This window comes from Emydura macquarii, unplaced genomic scaffold (genome assembly GCF_026122565.2).
Source record: "Emydura macquarii macquarii isolate MOO-44397 ecotype Brisbane River unplaced genomic scaffold, CSIRO-AGI_Emac_v2 contig_431, whole genome shotgun sequence".
Classification (NCBI taxonomy): domain Eukaryota; kingdom Metazoa; phylum Chordata; order Testudines; family Chelidae; genus Emydura; species Emydura macquarii.
Window position 1 is genome coordinate 7,627,501 of NW_027130568.1, and position 24,281 is coordinate 7,651,781.

Below are 24,281 nucleotides of genomic sequence, written 5' to 3' on the forward strand. Positions count from 1 at the left end.
AGGCTAGTGTCATAGAAATGGAATTATGTGTTTATATATATATATGTATATCACTTATATATATTCATGCAGAAAATGTAGCTCTTCACCTCATTTCTGTAGTTTAAAAAGCAGGGGCCAAATCCTGCCATCTTTACCTAGTATTTTCGGGTATAAACTCCCATTGACTTTAGTGGGACTTTTGTCTGAACTAGAAGTGCAGGATTTGACTCCAAATGAATATGAAGCATATAGATGATCAAATATATAGCATGTATTATGTTGCATATTTTTAAATTATTCTTCGATTTTTATTGTTTATTGTTTAGTTTCAAAAATACATTTAAAAAAACCAGCCAAAAATAAAACACACAGTAAATTTTCAAGCCTGCAAAGGTACTATGGATACTCTGAGTCCTCATTAACATACAAAGCTGCTGGCCACTCTCAAGTCTGCTCAGAGATGTTAAACACAACATGAGCTAATTTATGACAATATATAGATGATGAACAATTTCCTGGTAGGCATGGAACAGCATTTAACTTTAAAGTATGAATTTTATGCTAGGGTGGTGTGTATTGCAGCTAGTTAGAAAGATTTATATTTAAAATTGATTAATTAATTAATTAAATTAATATTTAATTAATTATAATTAAGCTTTCTTCTTTATAGCTCTTCTACTCCCTTCCTTTGATACTCTGATGAACTCAAGTGCTAGAGAAAGGATAATGACACAGAAATCCAAGCAAGAAGAGCAGAGAGATTATAGAGGGAAAATTCTTTTGGAAAAAAACAAATATATTACGTCACTAATTAATATTAATGAGTAATGTTGTGAGCTAGAATTCAGATTTTGGTTATATAATTTTAAAGTTTTGCTGGTATTAATTTGCCTCTTAGAAATATATTCACGTCAAAAGGAAATGAGGGGATGTTTTTAGTTACAACAGATTTTCTGTCTGTTGTAGTGTTTTTTCTTTATTTGTTTGTTTTTAATTCAGTTACAATTACACTAGCTCTTGCATTCAGTTACCAAAAGGTATTCTGCATGTGGGATACCATTTGGAATACCTATTGCATAAGGAGCCTAATTTTCAAAAGTGGACCTCAAGTTGGAAGTCTAAATATGTGTGTAAAACGTTGCTGCTTATGTTTTTTGTGAGCCATAATGTATAGATTTGTCTGTGCAAGCTGCATTTTAGACACCTTTTAGACATTTAAGTACCTTATACAGGTCAATCAGTGTTTTTGTGCACACACTGTAGTGATAAGTTTGAGGCCATTTTTGAAATTTAGCCTGAATCATTCCAAGAGCTTGATAATTTTCGCCAGATCGATAGCACACATATCTTAGATGAAGTATATGTGGCTAGAGAATGAGGAAGAGGAGAGTGCTGCCACCGTGGAATCATCCACAGGGCTGATGAAAGTAGAGGACAGAAGGGACAACTGTACTGGGGCCGTGAGCTCAGGGGAACCTCCAAAACCTCTAACATCTGTGTAAATATAGTGAATGTTTTGCACAGGTATTAAGGTAGATAGCTACCAGGGGGAAGAGGAGCCAGAAAAACAGCCTGGAAGGTCTGACTCCTGAGGACTAGGCTACACTTCTCTGAATATTGCAGGTCTCAGGGGATTGGGAGACAGCACCCCCTATCATCTTTTGAAGATCCAAATCCCCTTCCTGGTGAACGGAGAATTTTAAGGAAACTCTGTTAGATTCCCCACATGTAGTGTCCTGACTCCTCTTATGCCCTCTCCTTGGTATTTCTGTGTGTGGGTACAATTTGGCTCCAAATTAGTAAAATGACTAATTTGTTTTTCAAGCTATTTTATAATTTCACTGGATCTTTCCAAGGTGAACATTATTATTTCATCATGCCCTTCTCAATGGGTCTTATGGGATGAAACTGCCTGGTATGCTAGTACTTACCATGTAAAAATGATACTGTGAAATGATAGATTGTATTTATAGACAATGGAGGAAAATTTTAGCTGGAATAAAAATACTAAAAAATGAGCATTGACACACTTTTAACAAGTAGTGAGCCTGCCAAATCTCTCTCTAATTGTTCCGGAGGTTTGGAATGAAGAAATATCATTAAAGATGAACAATATGAGTTCTAACGCAATTTCTGTAGTAATCCCCAGACTTGTTTTCTTTATGTCATGAAAGTTTTAGGAATATAAACAGTTCTGAACTGCCACTTGTACTGAATACTATGGCCTCTATTGTTGCCTGGGCTCTTCAACATATTCAAGACAATTATTTAATTCATTTTATTAAATGTAAGGTTGCTAAAGAAGATCACAATCAAGTCAGTTAAAATTTTTCACTATCCATAATTTGTTAGTAAAGTCAATGTATTTTATTTAAGCAGAATCATATATACAGTATATTAACTTTTCCAGGCAATCTTTACTCAGCACAGAAAGGCCAGATGTATGGGAATTGTAAAAAATCAGGATATGCATAAAAACTGTTCAAGTGCATAAAGCAGCCCCATCTGGAAGACATCTAACAGAAATGAAGTTGTACAAAACCATTCCATTGATAATAAAGCTAATTTTTATGGGTCTGACAAGTATGTAATTATGTTCAGTGGTGCTTTTCAGATTTTATCACAGTCAATAAACCGCAGTGGTAATTTCATTCCCATTTGACATATTTACATGGAAACATTTGATTGGAGGAATTAGTAACCCTGAAAGCCTTGATAGATATGTTTTAATGATCTGTGACCTCCGCAGTCCCTCATCTGTTTATTGTTGCAACAGGCGAGAAGTCGTTCCTGTGTGACCTTTGTGGCTTTGCTGGCGGGACACGTCATGCCCTCACTAAGCATCGGAGGCAGCACACAGGTCAGTAAAGCTGTCTTTACCCTTTGGCATATTCTCTATAGAAAGGGAGTATCATCCAGACTGGGGAATAAATAGTCAAATAGCACATTACAGCACAAATAATATATTGGGTCATTGTTTGCTTTGCCTTTTTCATTTTTGTAAAATCTGTATGCCCAGCCTGTATATCAAATGTTGTTATCTGTGAGTTTGAATAATCTTCATTTTAACTGTAAAGCAAGGTGAAATTGTAAAGATCAGGTCTCCTTTTAAAATTAATGCTAAGTACACTAATAACTTTTTTTAAAGGCCCAAATAGATTACACACTCCCTGAAGCTTTTGCAAGAATTTGCCTGAGGGTCTCTGGATGAAAATTAGAGATCATATTTAGATGAATCAATTGTTTTGGACTGAGACATAGTTCAAAGCCAGTGTTGTTTCAGATGACCTTTTGCAATTTTAAGATGGCTTGTAATTAAAAGATGCAACTTTAAGAGAAACCACATGGATTGCATGTAAAGCAGGATTTCTCTTTCAAAACTGGTAAAGCTTTCATACCACCTGGTTATAAAAATTTAATATCAGATAAAATTAAATTGGGTCTGTGCTTCAGAAGAATTGAAAAAAGTATAAGTATTAAACATTTATTAATTCATTTTACTTTAATTGTGTGTTTTAGTATTTCATTGTAAGTGTTTGAATATCTGAGTAGGTTTTGTTCAAACAGATGCAGAAGTGTCACTGTTAAAACCACTGTAATTTTTATATTAGTGACTAGTGTGAGGATCATATAATATCATCAAGAATAATAGCGTATGGTTAAGTCACTATTGTTGAATGTACACTGGGCAGAAACTGCTTACAAATTTACGATTCTAATTGTTTTGTTGTGAATTTTCCATGGATTTTGTATTGTGCGGCTTTTGTATTATAACTGGGTATAGACTAATCCGATTCAGAACATTCACCATTTTAGAGCAGAATTTCCTTGATAGCACTTACTCGGCTTTCCTAAGGGTCCTGAAGACATATACTCACAGCCATGATGTCAGATTATTCAACCAAGCCTATATGGAAAGAAGTCTGATGTTCACAAAAGGGTGGGGTTTTCAGAGATTGACTGCCAACATCATGAAGTAAATTTGTTATAAAGATAAATGTACAAGGCCAAGTTCTCCCTGAGTCACAACTATTCATTTTCACTGAAGTCAATGGGATTGTCATGTCTGGTAATTAACTTCTATAGTAGCAAAAAATTTACATCTGTGAGAGGTACTGCCTCATTCACTTCCCTCTTACTTTAAATATATAAACATCCTGTAGTGTGTAAGATGATGCATTTAGAAAATTTTACACTATATTCTATCAATGTATCACTGTGTCAGTGCATCTAAATTATAGCAGGAGCTATAACTGCTGTAGTTAAGGTCCTGTGCTTCCATTCGAACTCCTGATTTTCATTTCTTGATAACTTTCTAAAATGTTCTCTGATTGGGCTGGAATTTACCAAGCCTGATCTCGTCTTCAACATTATATATGTAGTGTGTGAGCAGAAACAATTCAATAACTTTAGAAGAGGAAAGCTGAAAAAACTGCACCCCTATCCTTAACTCTTCCCCTTGTGTGAATGCGATACTATTTCTCACATAACGCAAGATAATATCATACATGTTTTTTGCAACCTTATTTACACTTATGTAGTATCTTGTGTAATACTCTGTGTTCATTCCACAGAGTTAATTAAATTATGTGAAATATGTAACAGTACTTCAGTAATAGAGCTGGCATAGAGACCAGTTACAGACCAAGTACTCAGCTAAAGTTACCTTCATAGTTGACTGCCTCATTTTCTTCATTATGAATTCTGCCTAAGGTGGGAAAAAAAATGTTTTGTATCTGGGTACTGATAAAATTTATATGCATAGGAAAGTTATCACATCAAGTTCCTAAGTTAATGAAGATATATCTGACCACTATAATGCTGAAATTATTGTATATAAAAACTAATAGTAAATGTTTTAAATTCTACACATATTTATCCAGAGCTACAGAAAAAAGTATATCATTATATTATGTTTTTTGAGAAATAGTATATGATCAAGTAACTAAAAAGAGTGGGCCAGACCCTCAATGGTTGTAAATTGGTGTAGCTCTGTTGAAGTCAATCGACAAAGTTTAAGTCAATGGAGCTGCATCAGTTTAAACCAGTTGAGAATCTGGTCCTATAGACTACTGTATACACACAAGAGGAAGAGCTATTTATTTTACTGAGTTTTGAGTACTTAACCATACAACCGTAACCTTGTCTTAAGTTATTTGTAATACAGTTATTATACAATGATGGCTAACCACGTTAGCCAAACTTTCTAATCATAGTCGTGTAAAGTTAGGCACCTGAATCTATATTTAGGGAACTAAATACAAATATCCAGATTTTCAGACATCTTGACCATTAGCAGCTTTCAGTGACTTCAGGGAGAGTTTTAGGTGCTCAACTTCTCTGAAAATAAGGCCATTTTTATTAAGTGCCCTAGTATATATTTAGATGCCTAAAGTTAGGTTGAAAATATTGGCCATTATAAACAGGTTTGGTCCCAGTGAAACACTTTTAATGCAATTTATTTGCTGGATGGCATCTGCCCTCCTCATGCCACCCTAGTGGAGACTTCCCTGCTATGATCTCAGGCATTTGCAGGTTATAGATCATGAAGCTTGCATCCAGCAGGCATAAGTTTATATTTTATGTCAGGACTGGAGGCTCGTTATTACTTTGCTATTAACTTTATACTATACAAGACAGTATCTCAGAGACAGAAGGATCTATCTTTTTGGCATTTATCTGCCTCTGTGGCACAAACAATCAGAGATGATTCTTTAGCAGAAAAATTATCTGTGTCTTCTATTTGTTTCAAAGAAAATGGCACAATACTCCTTTGTTGGTGTTCTTTTTACTTATGCAGCTCCCACAATATTTTTATCCAATGCACAGCTTTATTTCAGTGCTAAGCCACATGCACCAGTCTTTGTATCAGTATTTCTCTTGTACATCCCCGTTTGACACAGTTTTCTCTGCACACAGAATGCCCAAGCAAAGTATAATGAGGTTTGAAAGGAACTGGAATCAAAAATGATCTAAATGGCTTAAATAATTTCCTGCTATAATACAAACTGTCTCAGAGAGTGACACAAAACATCTCCCTATCCAAGATTTATTTTTATCACCTGTCAGAGACCCTTGAGTCAAGGGCAAAGGAGCAAATCCTCACATGTAGTTGAGGAGTCTTGACCACTTCAATAAGCTTCCCATTCTCCCAGTCTCCAGGTATAAGATGTATTGGTATCCATGAGGTGTGACGTCTGACACAGAGGACTGGCTCTCGGACCCGAGTATGCCTTACCACTTAGCCTTTCCTTCTATTGCTTCTAATGCTTCTTATTCTGTTCCTTCTCTTGGGAACAGAATTGGGCCAGACTATGCCACTTACATTGAAAAATACCTGATTCTGCAAACAGTGCCATTTTCTTCACTGGAATTATTTGCAGAGTAAAGTACTACTCAACATGAGTGTGGGATTCTGGACCTTTGTCACTCACAGAACAAAACATCTTCCTCAGAAGTCAGTTCGGCAAACAGAGAATGCTACCCATCACAGAATTGTTTATATTTTTAAAATTAGAAAGAAAACGGAATTAAAAAATATGTTCATGTTAAACAGGAAATAAATATAGTTCGTCTTAAGAGGTGGTAAATGTATGCTTTCCATTTTCACAAGCATGGTGCATTGTCACATAGATCGGTTTGATAAAGATATGCTCAGTTGCACAGTACCATGTGTGTTAGCATGCCAGTTCTGAGAAAGGGGAATCATTTGACCCAGAAGTGGTATTATTTTCTTACCAAAGAATGATGCAACCTGTGATTTGTTGTTCTATGCCAAAAAATCTTATATAGTTAGCAAATATCCTGCTTCTTTGGACAGTGTGGCTTTTGAATGTAGAATGGACTATGGCTTTCACTGACCCTAACTTAATAAGGGGGTGTCCTGGGTTTCTCTGGTGGTCCACAAAGAGCTTTTCCTGCAGTTCTACAATGGATTAGCGTAGAAAAATCTATAATGTTTTTCATCAGCTACATAAAGACTATGGCCTCGTTTTTGGAAGTGCTGAGCATCCCCATCTAAAGGCAGTGAGAATAACAGATGCTCAGTACCTCTGAAGTTCAAGCCATAGTCTTCTCCACTGTAAATAGACCTTATTAGAATGATACTTTTGTCTTTGTTGAATACTTACAGGTACTTATGGAACAAAGAAATAGATTTTGCATGTTAGCTGAAACTGGGTCAAGAAGCCAAGTCAATGTCTTCAAACAGGTTTTGCTGGATGACACAAAACAGGACACTGATTTAATGTGATAAATAGAGCCCAACTCACTGGATTGCAATAATGTCTGTGAAGTAACTCTGCTGCCACTCCATGACTTGGAGGGGAGGTTTCTATTCCACCAATTGTCAGGGAATCCCCCTGAGCCAGTGCTGTTTATTCACACTTTGTGCAGGTGAGAGAATCTGTCCTGAAGGGAGACATAAAAGTGATACTGCAACTTTTAGTAACAGCTTACATATAAAATTAGTTGAGTTCCATACAATAATTTGAATGAACATGATGAAGAGATGGATTTTATTAGAAATTTAAAGGAAATAAATCTCAAATAAGAAACATACTGCAAAAAATTGAGAAATTTAAACACAATAATCTACATTAGCTCAATTTTAAGGGTCTGCATTAAACTTCCCAATTAAGGAAATTAAGATGTAAGCCTTAAATTTTCAGTTGGCAGTTCAACTGAATCACTGTATTTAAGTGTATTCAGCATGTTGTATAAAATCCACCCTACAAGAATCAGGCCCAATGGAAGCAAGTTAAGAAAGGACCCACCACTCTGGAAAGGTGAATCTAACCAAGTACATGTCAAATAAACATCAGACAAATGTGATTTGTAGAGCTGTAATTCTACTGAGGGGATCCAGTGACAACATAACCATTAACCTTGGTTGATTTATATAGTCACAAGAATCCCTCACTGGAAATACAGTCTCTTAATTCAAATATTTCCCTTTGTCTTTCTAAAAAATGTGGTTCTGAGTCACAGATTCATGCAGTGCATAGGTTACTGCTCCTACTTTACATTCTCCTCCATGCTTCTGACCCTCTGCCCTTTCCCAGTTCTGCCCTCTCCTTCCCCGTTCCTGTTGTTGCTGTTCCACTTCTCCACTTCCTGCTGCCGTTGGAGTCATTTTGCCTCACTGTTCCAGTTACTCTCCATTCTGTGCCTCCAGAGTTGGTTCACCACTGTAGTGTCAAGTAGTTAAATCCTGTACTTTGCTGATGTGAAGTCAGTTTTTTCCCTATGGGCTACAGTGCATTTAACATTGCAAAATCCCCCTACAAAATCATAATCTGCAGACATTTTCTACATTGTTGTCTCCTTAAAAACTCATGTCTGACCAATCCAACAAGCTGAGAAAAAAATGAAAAAGGATCTTGTGGGGGTATTTCTCTATTTCCATATATTACTTTTGTCATTTCAGTAAAGTACGCCACAGTAGTAGAGTAATTGAGGATGGTACACTTATTGTTTATGATAGCTCCTGAACCTATGGCCATGCCTAAGCAGTTTGTGTCTTTGTTCAAATGTTTTCATGAATTTTTGAAGATGGTGGCTCCCACCTTTCACACAGATCACTGTTCGTATGATCAGTTCCACTCGTTCATTTCAATCTTGTACTTCTCAAGACGTTTATAGGTCAACGTAATAAAGAAAGAAAATTTAATAATGTATGTGTTTTTATCCAGATGAGTGACTCACTTTGTGTTTCTATTTCTCTTGTGAACTGCTCTTTGACTTTAATGTGCAGTTACATTACTCGGCATTGAATTAAATGTATAATGTAGCCTCTTCCCCCACCTGAGCTTAAAAAAAAAAGTTGAATTCTATGTAAAGTATAGCACAGTAACTCTTGTGCTGTTTCATTAAATGGTTATTAAGAAGAAGGGTGAAATTTGAAGAGGATATGTGTTATTTTTTCCTTTCCATTTAAGCCAATATTTGCAGGAGAATGTGGAACTTAATTACAGCAGACTTTCAGTGATAAATAATGGTTGAAGTCCGGGTGTTAAACTTTCTCATACTTATTTTATAACCATATTTTACAAGAAGGGTTGTCTCATGGACCATTTCATCTCCCCATTCATTAACACACAAACCATGTGTCCCCACCACAATCACAGTTTGCAGTCAAATAACATCTCTGTGGTAATTATAGCAATTTCTCATATGGAAAAATGTATTAGGAATGTATGTATGAATTTTTAGATGTCTTTTATACAATAAGGGATGACTCTTGTTTCCTCAGTTCTTATGCAGCCGTGACCATCTACTAGAGGCAAATAGGCTATCTCTGTTTCAAGCTGTTATTTCAGGCCTTTGGGCTCTTCTTCACAGTGAATAGCCTGATCAACTGTAAAAATAGCTGGAAATTAGGAGGAGAAGCCAGCAACATATGACTAATAGACCATAGTTTGGGTTGTCCACTTGTTTCAAACATGATAACTTGATAAATAGATCTTTAAAATAGAAGGTTATACCTTATGTAATATTTTAGGGCTCTGTTTGTACTGCTGAGCACTCCATGTGAGACATCTAGGACAAAAAGATAGGCCCTTGTGTAGAGACTATAGGGATGAGCCCTTTTCCACCCTGTTAACACTCGTTTCTTAAACGATCTTCCATAATCATATTCTAAAATTTTTAAACTTCCTTCACATCAAAACTGGATGAGCAGTAGCATAGTCCCATAATCGTAAATACTGCATGTATTCTGTAAAAACAAACAAACAAACAAAATGTAAGCATTCTTGATCTAGAATCATGCCCTCACTACCCCCATTTGTTGTTGTTGTTGTTGTTGTTGTTATTAGTGTATTATTTTAGTAATAATTAAAAATCACTTATACAGTATCAAATTTACAATGCAATTTATGTGTAGAGAAAGGTATGCTCCATGTCCCAATGAGCTTACAGTTAAAAGACACACATTATGAAGAACAACACGTACTTAGGAAAGGGAGCATTTGAATGTTGTTGATGAACAGATGATGATACGAAGGATTTATAGAGAGGAAAGAGGATACTTAGAGGATAAGATGAAGGGGGCTATTTCAAGTGTAAGCTAAGAGTGGGAGAAAGACATGGAGCAGACAATCAAAGGATTGGGAAAAGTGTAAGGAGTGGGAGGAGGAAATGAAAGCTGAGATTTAGTTGGAACAAGATCACATATAAAGGCTTGAAGATGAAGCCAATGAAGGAATTTAAGGAGGTGTGGCGAGAGTGGCAGAATAGGAAGAAAACTTTGAATAGAGTGTCATTTTAAACAGAGTGAAATGAGGAGAGCTGAGCAGAGAGGAAACCAGAGAGAAGGTCATTATAGATGAGGTTCGCAGCATGGCCTTTTATTAAGGTTGCCTTATACTTTCCATTATGTGTAGGGATCTACCAAAATTTTGTCTGTGAAAATTGCATCACGGACTGTGAAATCTGATCTTCCCCACGAAATATGGTCTCCGGCCACCCAGCTCTGAAGGCAGAGCAGAGAGCGACAGCTGCTGGCCGGGTGCCCAACTTCAGGCAGTGCCACCGCCAGCACCAGCAGAGAAATAAGGGTGGCAATACCACGACCCCCTAATAGGCTTTTGGGTATAGCTCCCAATTTGAGAAATGCTGTGGCGCAATCATACATTTTTTGCAGGTTGGTCACAGCATTTATGCTGCGACCAACCCGCAAAAAATGTGTGATTTCTCTGAAATTTAAGTAGACCACTAATTATAAGACCCTGTTTTGAGTTGCTTATAAGTTTGCCGAACTTTAACCATTTAGGCTGAAGTTTTTTATGCTGAGTGGCTTAAATGAATCCTAGCTGACTAATACTAAATTCAGAAGTAGTTTAGATTCTGGCTATCTGAAAAACTCATCCTTTTTTCTCATGTCTTTTCATGACAGCATAACAATTGTGATTAGACAAAGTACCGGAGTTTATAGCCTTTTGGCTTAAGCAAGAGAGGGCTAACAGAGACGTGTCTTTGACTCCGGAACTCCCTTTCTCTCTGGGTTTGATAGACCCTGGATTTGATCACATTTTGGGCTTTCCTGGGCACTCATCTAATTTCTCAGGCTTTTGTGGGGGTTGTACTTATTAAAACTAGAGGTAAGAGAGAGGAGTGTACTTTCTTTGCATGGATTCGGCAGCATTTTAAGTAGTTTGACCTGTTCAATCTCTACTGTGTATGCAAAACAAAAATCTTTTCCAAATTTTTCCTCACTCTTTTTAAGCTAATGTTCTGTAAAATTTTCTAGTGGTCTTAGCAATGGCAAAGAATTGTAAACCTTTTCTAAGGTTTAAGGGGCAAACCTCACATCATCACATGCCCGAACTGTATGAATAGTGCAAAGTGATAAACCCCATCCTCCGTTGCAACTGCCCCTATAGCAGAGTTTCTGGGTGCTCCCTGTTGCACATCATTCTGAGTCATTTCTGCCGCAAATTGGAAACTGAGGCTGCCAGAGATGTATAAGGATTCAAAAAAAAAAAGGGGGGGGTGTGTTAAAAATAACATTATTGGTTGTGTTATTTATGTAAAATGTAATATGATTAAATAAAAAACCCAACAACAACAACCCTCTGTGACTTTCATGAATTTCAGGGGATTGCTTAAATTTGCCGTAAAATGAAGCACTGCCTGTAGCAGGGCACATCTTCATTCCTGTCTTCTTGTCCCACAGACTCCATTGGTGCTATTTATTTATGTTCCTTTCACCAACACCATTACAGTCCCCATGCATCAGTTTATTTACAATATCCCCTGTGCTTCTGGCCCTCTCATCAGGACCTGACTGAAGCAGAGGTCTCCCTTCCCTGAAGCCTCTATGAGACTGGGCTCAGCCAGCCCTGTTCCTCTCTCCACATGCTTCTTTCCTGTGTTCTTTATCCTTCTGGGCTGATGGGCTAATTGACTGTTTGTCTCGCCCAGCCCAATTATTTAATTACCTCAATCAGCTTTGTCCGGGGGAACTAATTGGTGTTCCAGTGATCAGAATGCAGGCTCACTTGTTCACTCTCTGCATTCTGTCACACACCTTCCCTTTTGCCTACTGGCCTGGTTTCTCTTCCTTCACACCCTCCCTTCCTTACAGCAGGCGCTGGACTCCTTCTGCTCATGCTTGCCCCCAGGGTGGTTGTCCATCTTCCACCTGCAGAAGTCACATGTCGTGGGTGGGAGTCTCCCCCATAATTCTGTTTCTGCCCATAGATCCTCACACCACAGGCAGGCTGTTTACTCATTTTCTTTGCCTTCTGCTTCTTTGGTTTGGGGCAGGGCCTGTTGCCGGCCCTCCTTTTCCTCCTCCACTAGAAACTCTGGTTTCTCCAACTCCATGAACTGTTCCTGAGATATTCCTCCTATCACTTGTTCTAGGGATAAGGTTCCCTGGGACTGTCTGACTTTAGTCAACAAGCTAGGGTTACTATTTTCCTCTGAATCTTGTTCTGGGCTGTCTTTTTCCTCCTCCTCTTTCCCTATGGAGATCCTATTTTCCTCTTGGAGTGTGTCCTTTGGTCTAGGGTTTTTTGATTTTTTTTAAATCAAGCCCTTTTGTCCTATTTCTTGTTAGCCTTGCTTCTTGATGGTGTGACCAATTTATCTCTTATAAGGGAAGGGGCTCCTGTCTGTTCCTGTAACAATGTCCAGCCACCACTCTTACCGGCTTCCATTTAAGCTTCCCCTTAATCTCTAGGGCATCTCTGCTGTTGGGAAGAGTCTCCTGACACCATAGATGCTTTCTAGTTATGAGCTCCCACTTGGCAGCATCCAGTGTGACTTTACCAAATCCCTCATGACTATGAAACATCCTGAGGCAGTGTCCACCAGTCCCCTCTGATGCCTCCTCCACATCTTTATGGGCTTCTTTTTCTGCCCATCTCTGCTAGTCGCAATCCACCCACAAAATTCTGTGAACCCACATTCCATAACTGGACAGCCCTGCTTTATATACCCTGGATGCCCACATTAGTAGTAAACCACACCCTAGTTCCCTGAAGGAGTTCTCATCTCCTTTTTTTCCTTTTTGATTGTTCTGGGTGTGGCAAAATTGCTACCCTTTTCCCCCAAGTCCAGTCTCTGAAATGGCCGGACTTCTTTCCTGGGAATGTCCGCATTCACAAACTCTTCTGTGGCTTTACCGCTTCCTCTAAGGTCATTGGCTGGTGCCTCTGGACCCAAACACATGCACTTTTGGGGAGGTTTATGAACTCCCGCAGGCTCTTCTGTTGCTTGGCCTGCCACATAAGAAGGGACTGCGTTTCCATCCAGTAGAACTGCTGGAACCAATGCATGGTCTTTTGCATCTCTTTTTGTTGTTCTAGCTACCATTGTAGAGTTGGCACCCGTACCGGAATGCTGACTCCTCACACCAGCTCCCCCCGGCTGGTCCACTGTCACCACAGATGGGAGAATCATGATCCTGGACAAACCCTCATGTAGCAGAGCACACCTTCGCTCCCGTCTTCTTGTCCCTCAGAAACTACACAGACTTTACTGGTTGTGCATTCACAGTGCACTTTATTTTAGTTCCCTCCACCAACACCACTACAGTTCCTGTGCCAGAGTCTATTTACAACATCCCCTGTGCATCCGGCCCTCTTCTCAGAACCTGACAGGAGCAGATGTCTCCCTTCCCTCAGGCCTCTGTGAAACTGGGCTCAGCTAGTCCTGTTCTTCTTTCTCCCCTGGCACTTCTTCCTGTGTTTCTTTGTCCTTCTGGGCTGATTGGCTAATTGTATCTTTATCTCCGCCAGCCTGATTATCTAATTACCTCAACTAGTGCACTATCTGCACTTCTCCAGGGGAACTAACTGGTTTCTGAGTGGTCAGAGTGCAGGCTCACCTGGTCACTCCTTGCATGCTGCCATAGGAAATAGGGAATTGTGCTGCAAAGATTAGAGCTGTTGCGGGGGCATCAAGGACAGATATGAAATGGAGTAGGCGGTATGGAGATAGTGGGAACTGATCTGGTGGGTGTGAGAAGGGCGTAAGCACTTGAGGGAAGCACTGATTGGGAGTGGGAATAGTATTAGATACTCAGGAGAAGAGGGGAAGCAACTGGGGGGCAAAGGGAGATAAGGAAAGGGACAAGACCAAGCAGTTAGGAGGGTAAGTGAGTGGGAGAACAGGGGCATCAATGAAAGACTTTGCTTGGAGAAAAAGCAGAAGAAGTTGGGCCAAGCATGGGGGGAATGGTTGGGAGGTAGCAGCAGTACTTTTTCCATGGCTGTGGAAATACCAATTTGGGCTTCTTTTTGTCTCTCTATTACTTTAGCCTGGGATGTTCTGGTTTAGGTTGAGACAAGCTTATCTACCAAGTGAACCTAAAAGTTTTCTTATTGTCTTGGTTTCATACATAAATATTTTTTCCCCTTGGTGTAGCCTCCAAGAGCTACTGAGAATGTTAGGCAGTCATTTTCCCCCAGTTCATTTGGCTTTTTGTTTTCTGTTGCTGTGATGTATTTTATGTCAGGTGAAATTTGCACATAACCTACCTGACAGGAACACTTGGCCACTAGGATTTCTTAAGGAGACACCTCCTCATGCAGTGGGTGAGGATTATTCATTTTTCTTTTAGTCATGATGGAATTTCTAAACTCTATTAGTTATTATAGTGTCTCACTAATCTGTCAACCTCACTGGCTGTCCCTCAGCATAGCAGCAGAACTTCGCTGATATGCGTTGAAGTGAACTGCAAACCAGAAAATCATTTTCAGTGAAGATTTGCATGTTTCCAGTTTACGAAGGTGCAGTTTAGTAAGGTTCAAATTATATTAAATGAAAACAAATTATATTGAAAGAAAGAAAGACCCTTCTCTATAATACTTAGCCATATTACTTAGGCTTCAGAAATATTACTATCTTCTTTAATTCTCTAAGAGAAAACAAACCAGGAGTTGGCACAGGAATTTTCAGTTCAAGAATAGGTTGTCCAAATAGTGCTAGGGAATATGTGGTATCCCAAAGAGTTTAATGGGACAAGAAGCCGCCGTCGGTCAACAAGTTGGAAGAATCACTTTGTTCAGAGAAGAAGAGATTGGGTGTCTGACAGGAAAATCTCGTTTGGAGCAGAAAGGCATATTTGCCAGCAGTATCTGTTCAGCACAATCCTGGGTTTCTGCATTATGTCCTGCCCCTTAGTCCCCTGTCCTGGGAACAATAGCTGAAAAATAGTAGCTGAAATTATCTCCAATAGCTACTAGAAGCAATTGCTCAAAATCTTGAAGCTACCTTTCCTTTGCTTGCTTCTTCCTGATCCCCATGCAGGTTTCCCATCTTCTTTCTCTAGAGCTGTCTTTCAGAGTTTAAGAAGCCTGTAGTCTGGGTTTATCCTGATTTGGTTACTTAGAAATGTGAGGATTAATCCCAGCTTTCATTTGGAAAATATGTGTAGGGCTGATACCACTGCCCAAAGTTTTGAGATTGCCCAACATTTCCCATTTTAAGACCCTGTTTTCAGTTGTTTGTAACTTTGCCAAACCTTAACTGTTTGGGCTGAAATTTTCCAAGTCAGGTGTCTGCCTCAGGTTGGATTTTTTTAAAGATTGCAGCCAAAACAATTTAGCCATTTTTGAGAATAAGGCTAGGAAAAATATATGTTGCTTTGTCCACATTAAAAAATCTGGCAACCTTTACTTTGAAAATGTCTTGCACTCCCAGCTATGGAGCAGGGACTTGATATTTGGCCAGGGGGTGGCCTTTCCTCTCACTTTCCCAATGAAAATCTGCCTAAATTTGGCCAAGTTATAAACTTTTGAAAAAAATGGAAGTCTGCACATATTCAGTAGAGACTTCTTTGCTTTTCATATCTAAATTCCCCCAAAGATTCCATCCCCAGGGCATGCTTTGGCCTGGGGGTCAGCAGGACTACAATTGAAGGCCTACTCTGTTGTAGGCTGTGCCAGGTCTCGTTTCTTCTGTGCTCTCAGTGACCGTGTTTCTTCTGTGCTCTCAGTGACTTCCTGACCACCAGGCCAGGGACAGGCAGTGGGTTGGGAGAAGCAACTTGATCTGAACGCCGAGGGGACAAGAGCTGGATCTGCTGGATCCAGGGTGGGCAGGCAAGAGGGGAATAGATTGAGACAAAGAGCCTTTTGGGAGAGACTGGGACTACAGGCTGGTGGTGTGGAAAGAGAGAAGCTGGGTCTGGGAGGTGGGGTGAGAGGGAGACTGCAACTGGCTTGGCAAGGAGTTTGGGTCTGGGTAACAGTGGGGTGAGGGGAATGAGCTGAGTCGGGGAGGGCAGACATATCTGAAGAGGACTGTTCGTGAAGGGGGAAGATTGGAACTGGAAGCCAGTAGGAACAGGCAACTGGGGGGAGGAGAGGGAAGAGATGGGAAAGGAAGGGATGGGGAAAACACATTGGTTGGAACGGGGACTGACTGGGCAAGGAGACTATAGGGAGGGGACGAGATTGGGTCCAGGACAGTGAGCCTGGGTGGGAGAGACTAAAACTGCCTGGGCAAGAGATTGCCTGGAGGGAAGTGAAACTGACAAAAGCTTTCCAGGAGAGCTGGCAGGGTTTAGTGCCATGACACTCTGCCTCATTGACTTCCTGCCTGCTCCCTCAGCTGTCTGTCTCCCCAGCAGCCAGGTTGGAAGTCTCTTGTCTTTTTCACTTTATGCCTGAAATTGACCAGAGCCTTCTGGCCAGGCAGCCAGGAAGCTGAAAAACTCCATTTTGTTTCTCCTAAAACAATTTTTTTTTCTCAAAACCCCCTATCCTGCAAAAGAAAAAATTCATATTTCTGCCATTTCATCCTGGTTTGGGACAAAAAAAGATTTCAAAAAGCAAAATTTTTCAGAAGAAGGGCTTTACGTTTTCTAGGTTGCTCTAGTTGCAAGATGTATTATGAAAGAGGCGGGGGATTATACAAAGAGAAAGAATGGTCTCATTATTAAGACAATTGAATGCTGCCCTGGAGACTTGGATTTTATCTCTGACAATGCCACAGAGTTCTTGTGTGATCCTGGTCAAGTCACTTAAATTCAGCTTTTCAGAGATGCTTACTAATTGTGTGTTCCTCATTTTATGAGTGTTCAGCTTGAGACCCTGATTATCAGAAGTTACAGCTGCAGCTAAAGTCAATGGGAATTCTATATGAATATATAAATTGCTATATATAATGCTAAGTAGTTGGAAAAAATCAGGTCTTGGGTCTCTCAAATTGGGCACTCAAAATTAATGAAAACTTTCAACCTTAATCTCTCTGTGCCTCAGTTCCCTATCCAAATACAGTTAATACCCCCAACCCCTTGTTTCATAGGGGTTTTGTGAAGATAATTAATATTTATGAAGCACTATAATGAAGAGCACCAAAGAGAAGCCTATGAGGAAATTAATAATTCTGTCTTCAGAGTCGGATTTGAATAGTAGGCAGTAAATAAGGTCTAGGGGCCCACATTGAACAACCAGAATAAAAACAAAATTAAATACCTGCTCATTAAGGGAGCACTGTCTATTCTGTTCAATGTATAAGGCAGGGGTCTATGGAAATAATGGCATGAGATCATGTAATTAAAGATTTCTGTCAGAATGTATAGGCACAAACAGGCTAAATTAAGGTTGTACAGGCAACACTAGTTCTGGCATTTCCTAACTTTTGAATACTTGCCCGTAATGTTATTTTAAACTAGTGTTTTGGGGTGTTTTATGATTCTTTGTTTTGAGAAGGAATCCTTAAAAATGTAGAACAATGTAAACTGATCCCTAGATGTGAAAATTTATCACTGATTTTTCCTAAACCATTGGCTGCAGGTCCTTCAGTGTTTGAGTGCATCCCAAATTGGTTCACAGCTGTGGGGCGCAGAGCAGCTCAGGCTGCTGCTGATGACAATCAGGCTGCCTCAAGATCTCTTAAAATCAGCTGCTAGCATCTTAGCAGCCAGCGTGACCTCTACCCACTGAGAAAAACTGGATAGCATGAGAGGCAGAGTGGTATTGTGGATGAAGTAAAGGGTTGAAAACTAGAGAAATCCCATGTTCTTATTCTGACTCTGGCACTGGCTACAATGGTTGAGTGACTTAACTTTTCTTAGTTAGTCCATCTCTAAAATGAGGTTGATAGTTTTAGCTATTCTTTTCCTTGTCTCCTCTGGTTCCCCATTCCCACTTATCTCTCCCTTTCATGATAGTAGCTGCACTGATGAGTCCAATAAAGGAAAGCAGCACTATCCTGACTCTCCTGTTAGGAGTGTCCTTTCAGGAAGGAGGAAGAAGGGCTTCACTTTTGAGCCCAGTGCAGTACTCCCTCCTCCCTTGCAGGCAGGCTGCTCTAGTACCACAGAGGGAAGTAGTCAGCAAGTAAGGTAGATAACTTGTAATAAGAGTTACTGTGGGAGAATTTTGTAATTAAGAAGATGCTCATTATATTTGAAACTGCGGATTGTATTTGCTCTTGTGCTGCATATGGACCAAAAATCTGGCTGAGGAAATTTTCTATTTGTTAAAATTATTAATGCATGTATTTTCTTGTCTTCTTTCAGGAGAGAAACCATTCAGATGTGATGAGTGTAACTTTGCTTCCACAACACAGTCACATCTGACACGACATAAGCGTGTCCATACTGGAGAAAAACCCTACAGATGTCCCTGGTGTGACTACAGGTAACGAGTCATTAATAATAAGGTGATGAGAGAAGTTAAGGTGATCTCATGGGGTTCATTTGAAGTCACCAGTGAAAATATATTGCCATTAAAATCACATCAGTGCAGCAGTAATCGCATATTAAATTAGGAGGTACACTTAAAACATAGTCTCATTGAGATATTATTTTAAAAACAAATGATGGGAAACTTTTTAGTGATAACACTATAATGCTAATACAGAGTATTTGTTTCACAGCTGCTCTGTGTCTATTAGAATTCTCTATGGTGAGACTACTTATCTCCATTGCCTTTTCAATCAACTCCACTTTTGAAAATTTTCTCGGTTGAGTTGCAGCCATTCCACCAAGAAAGAAAAGCCGCCCCAAAAGGCTTATCAGCCTCAGCACCCAGCAAACACATATTAAAAGTGGAAGCAACTGGAGTTAGTTAAAGTTTCTGCTACAGTTTTTCCTTCTTTCCAGGCGAGTTGATTGGGCAGGTTGGAAGAAGACCATTCTGAGTGCCAAAGTCCTCATAAGATATTGCACTAAAAGCCGGCCTGTTTTGACATTATCATGGCTGCATCGTTAAGCACACAAAAGTCAGGAAAAGAGAGAAATTAAGGTTATTTGTGCAAGCTTAACTCGGCCACATAAGCCTTATATGTATTACAGTGCAGTTCTTAATTAAATGGTCACATACTGTTTCTCAAATGCAGTGTAATATATACTTTCTAAACCTTGAATGCATTTTTAACATCTTTTAGCATTGTGTACTATTCTGTGAACGCTATACAGAGAATACATGAAAATCATTCACATGCAGCTTACTAGAATTAACTTTCAAAGTTTTAGGAAAAAATTGATGATAATATTTGGGAAAAAGTATGTGATGCGTCTAATTTAAAGATTATCTCAATGCATGTACACAAGGGGGAAGTTAAGCTTGTGAGTGCAACTGAGCAGCATTTCTTGACTTTTGAGTGCTAGACATGCAACCATAATGTTCTTTTAACATTGCTTTTTTAAATGGAATTTCCTAGTTTTTAAAAAAAGAAAAAATACATAATAAAGTGTCCTGGCCCATGCGGTGTAAAGAGGTACAGGGAAGCTCAGTGCTGCACTCCTTAGAAGCTATACAGTTTCTGCCTTTCAAGTGCAAACTGAGGGCCACATTGAATTAAATAGGAGTCTTTTGAATGACTTCAATGAGCTTTGGATCAGGCAGTGAAGGCGGCAGGGCTTTGTGTTGGGCCCAACCTCACTGAATGTTCACCTTCACAATGGGAAAATGGAATGAGGTGAGGACTTACAAGGATTGCAGTGAATATGGCAAGGTGAGCAATGAATGAGGTAAAGGCTCCTGGGGAACACTACCCATTCACAATTCACCTTAAAAGGGTCCTCATCTTTCAAACCTTCACTCTCATTAGCAGTCCGTATTCAAAGGAGTAGTCCCATTGGCTTCAAGTAAGAAATAAAAGAAAAGTTATGGTGATCTAATGAGATTCAGTGGAAGTCACCAGTGAATGGGAGTGCTACTCGTTGCTCATGTAAGTGTTTGCAGGATGGGGTCCCAGGTTGTCGTTAGCTATCCCTCGATACGAGGATGATGTCTGCCAAGGGAAAAAGTCACTGATGAAAATGAAGATGGCTTAGGAGCCCAGTCCGTGCTCTACAGATTTTTCTACATATGTGACAAGTGGTTGCTTGGAGAGATCACAACTGCTGGCCAGGATGCTGTATTCTTCCTTTCTCCTCTGCCATTTCTCAGCCTCTTGAGCAAGGCGATTTTCTTCAAAACAGGCTGAGGCTTGATGTGATACCATTGCAGTCTATTATCAGCCAGCTCTTCCCAGTTCTTAGGGTCAGTGCCTCCCTTCTTAAGATATACTTTTAGGGTGTCCTTGTAGCATTTCTTCTGTCCCCCAGGGGTTTTCTTACCATGACTCAGTTGAGAAAAGAGAACTTGCTTTGGAAGATGAGTACCAGCCATCGGCACACAATGACCAGCCCAGTGAAGTTGATGTTGGTTGAGGAGTCTCTGTGAGTGCTCCACTTTAGTCGTCCATGTGCCCTGCGCCTCCAATTGGAGATTTGTGGTAGCAGTGCTGGTTGGGGTGCACATGCGTCGTGCATGTCTCACACTGCCTCAGGAGGTTACATAGCGCCGTGTGACCAACCGTTCCTTCACTACCACCTTTGGCTTGAATCGGAGTACTTAGCAATGCCTGTTGCCTTAACTTAGTATAGGATAGTAAATAGTAGTTCTACTTCGAGTGATTGCTCATATCCATTCCAATATAGGTGAGTGCGCGCCCCATGCACTGGTTCCCGGAACTTTTTTTGCCCTTAGCAAGCCCTGTAGGGCCGGCTCCGGCACCCCCTGGAGTGCCATGCTCATGCCGCGGTATATCAGGCGCTGCCGGCCCTGAGGACCCTCAGTTCCTTCTTTCCTCCCGTTGATGGTTGCTGGAATGTCTGCCCCTTGCTTTTCAGCAAGTAGCAATCCCTGTTTCTAGTTGTTGTTGTTCGAGTTTACATAGTGTTAAATATAGCAGTTCATTAGTTATTCATTAGAGTTAGGACAATAGATAGTTAACCCCTAGGGGCTTCAGGTTGAGCCATGCCTGGCTCAACCGGTTTTAAGGCTTGTGCCACCTGCGGCAAGGCCTTCCCACTGAGCAATCCTCACGACCACTCCTTCTGCTGTCTCAGGGAGCTACACCGCAAAGAGAAGTGCTGGATTTGCAAGGCCTTCAAGCCCCAGACTCAGAAAGAGAGGGAAGCCAGCTTGAAGGCCATGTTAATGGAGTCCGCGCTCCGGTCGGACTCTGAACCAACTCGATCCCCTGCGGCACCAAGTGTATCCTCGGTGCGGAGCGCACCATCGGCACCGGGACCGTCCCGACAGCAATCCGTGGTACCGAAAAAGAAGAAGCGGCAGCAGGCCGCTCACAAGGACTCCCCCGCGCCACCGGTAGAGCTGGGGGTTAGCCAGGAGATGCTCCAGCCATGTGCCATGGAGGCTGCTCCAGCACCGGCATCTCCTCACAGGGAACCTCCCCCGACTCCTGAGGGTGGGGAAGCGCCCCTGCAAGGGCCATTGACATTGGAGGCGTTTGCCACGGCACGCACCCTGATGGGCCTGCCCACGCCTCCTTCCCCCTTGGCAGAGGGCGACGGGTATGGTGTCATGGGGTAAACCCGTGCTGGGTTGCCCCGGTGGGTGGTCGAGGCAGGAATCCAAGTCTCCCCCCAGACGGTCGCGGAGGGTGGAGAGTGCGGGCTCCCCTCTGGGCTCTGACACTGAGTCATCAAGCTCCTTGACACCGCGGCACTGAGGGCAGTCTCGAGACTCCAATGCGAGGCGAAGTCGCTACAGTTCCGCCTCGCGGGGGGATTGATCTTCGGGATCCCATACCACGGCACAGGTCCCGATCCCGAGCTCACAGTCCGGCGCGGATCCCAGTGGCCGACGAGACTCGACACACACGGCGCTGGTCCTGATCCCTGGCACGTAGCCCGGCGTTGACGCGGGCGCCCGACTGGACCCGGCCTCCCGACTGGACCCAGCATACCCGGCACCGGTCCCGCTCACCAGCACGTAGCCCAACATCCAAAGAAGCTTGGCACCGGTCTCGATCCCTGGCACGCAGCCCGGCATGGATCCCGGTGGCCGAAGTGAGCCGGTATGCTCGCCGCCGGTCCCGATCCCCAGCACACAGCCTGGCGGCCGACGAGACCCGGCAACGCCGATCCCAATCTCCATTGTGCATCCCAGCGCGGATTCTGGTGGGTAAAGGGACCCGGCCCTCCCGGCACCGGTCTAGATCCCTGGCCCACAGCCCAGCACGGATGCTGGCTCCTGCTGACACCCGGCGTGCCCAGCACCAGTCCCGGTCCTGGACCCACAGCCCACCTGAGGACTCGAAACGGGCTCGGCACCAGTCCAGATCCCCGGCACACATTCTGGAGCGGATGCTGGTGTCCGACGATGACTGCAGACGTCGCCGTTCTCAATCCGGGACGGGAAAACACTGGCACCGATCCCGATCCCCGGACCGCAGCCCGGCGCGGGGCTCGGCACTGAAGGACTTGGCACCGAGGGAGCTTTCAGCACTGCGTCACCGTTTGGTGTTTTCGGAGTCGGAGCCGGTGCGGAGTTGTCATGGTCAGTACCGCTCCAGGTCTCCCAGGGGCAAGCATCGTTATAAGACCTCGGCGCCTAGGAGGAGGTCGTCCAGCTCCTCCAGCCGCTTTCCCCCCCGCCGGCACCATGGACATCGATACGACCACTCCTCGTCTTCTCGGAGCAGTTCGTCAGCAAGGGTCGGATGGGACCGCAAGTCGAGGCGGCACCATTCCAGTGGCTCCGGGCCCCATACTCATCAGGGCACCTCCCAGTCGGCACTGGTCCCGGTCCCGGCGTGGCTTCAGGGACCATGGCAATGGCCCTACTGGGGACCCTGGGGAACACAGACAGCCCAGGGTACAGTGTCGGTTCGCTCCTCTGTGGCTCAGCCGGCGCCCCCCCCTTCCAAGCCATCCGGACAGGGACCATTCCTCTGAGGGGGAATCGGACCCACAGAAGGGTCCCTCCACGGGGCCCCTCCCACAGTCCTCCTCGTCCTCCCCTGATGATGTGGCCTCCAGGGACCAGAGGGCACCCCTGCCTGATTTTAAAGCTCACCAAGAGCTACTTAAGAGGGTGGCGAGCAACCTGAACCTTGAGCTCAAAGAGCTTTCTGAGGAGGAGGACCCTCTCTTTGCAGTATCGGGATCAGTGGGGCCATCCAGGGTCGTCCTCCCGGTGCACGAGAGGGTCTTAAAGCTCGCCAAGGCCCTCTGTCAGACCCCTGCCTCGGTTGCTCCTACATCCAAGAGCACCGAGAAGAAGTATTACGTGCCCGCAGAGGTGTTTGCGTTCCTTTACAATCACCCCGCTCCCGGGACACTCGTGGTGGACACCACCAACCAGCGGCACAGGCAGGGGGCCCAGGCAAATACCCCCAAAAATAAGGAGAACAAAAAATTAGATCTTTTCGGCCACAAGGTCTACTCCACGGGGGCCCTGCAGCTCAGGATCGCTAATCACCAGGCGCTCCTCGTCAAGTACAACCTGAACCTCTGGTCCTCCCTACAGAGGGTCGCGCAGGGTTTGCCTCAAGACCAGGCAGCCGATTTTGCCACAGTCATTGAGGAGGGTGCTACAGTGGCGGGGGCCGCCCTACAGTCAGCCAGTGACACGGCGGACGCCGCTAGCAGGGCGATGGCATCGTGCGTCGTAATGCGACGGTGCTCCTGGCTGCAGGCGTCAGGGCTGTCGCAAGAGGTACAGCAGTCGATCCAGGACCTACCGTTTGAGGGTGCCGGCCTCTTCTCGGACCGGACAGATGACAAGCTGCATGCCCTGAAAGACTCTCGGGCTATGCTCAAGTCCTTAGGGCTATACAGGCCTCAAGGCGTCAGGCTCAGCCGCGTCCCCAGCGCCAGTTCCAGCCTGCCCCTAGACCACCTCCCCAACCTGCTCAACCCAGGAGGGGTCGGGAGAGATACAGGCCACCAAATCGCTGGGACTGCCAAGGCCCCTCAGCAGGTCCCCAACAAGAGCCCCCCAAAGGGCACAATAACAAACAACAATTTTCATGGTGCGCCCGAGGGTGGCACCTTCCCCATCCCCCTGGATCTGACCCGCCCATTTGCTCACGGACTA

The 24,281-nt window shown here is 42.9% G+C and overlaps 1 protein-coding gene across 1 annotated transcript in view; it reads left to right on the forward strand.

Annotated features, from left to right (window-relative positions):
- ZNF407 (zinc finger protein 407) overlaps nt 1-24,281 on the forward strand; it is a 416,443-nt gene that overhangs the window by 237,462 nt on the left and 154,700 nt on the right. The window contains 2 exon segments of the mRNA XM_067537513.1: nt 2,759-2,842; nt 18,464-18,584. Coding sequence (XP_067393614.1) covers nt 2,759-2,842; nt 18,464-18,584 — 205 coding nt within the window.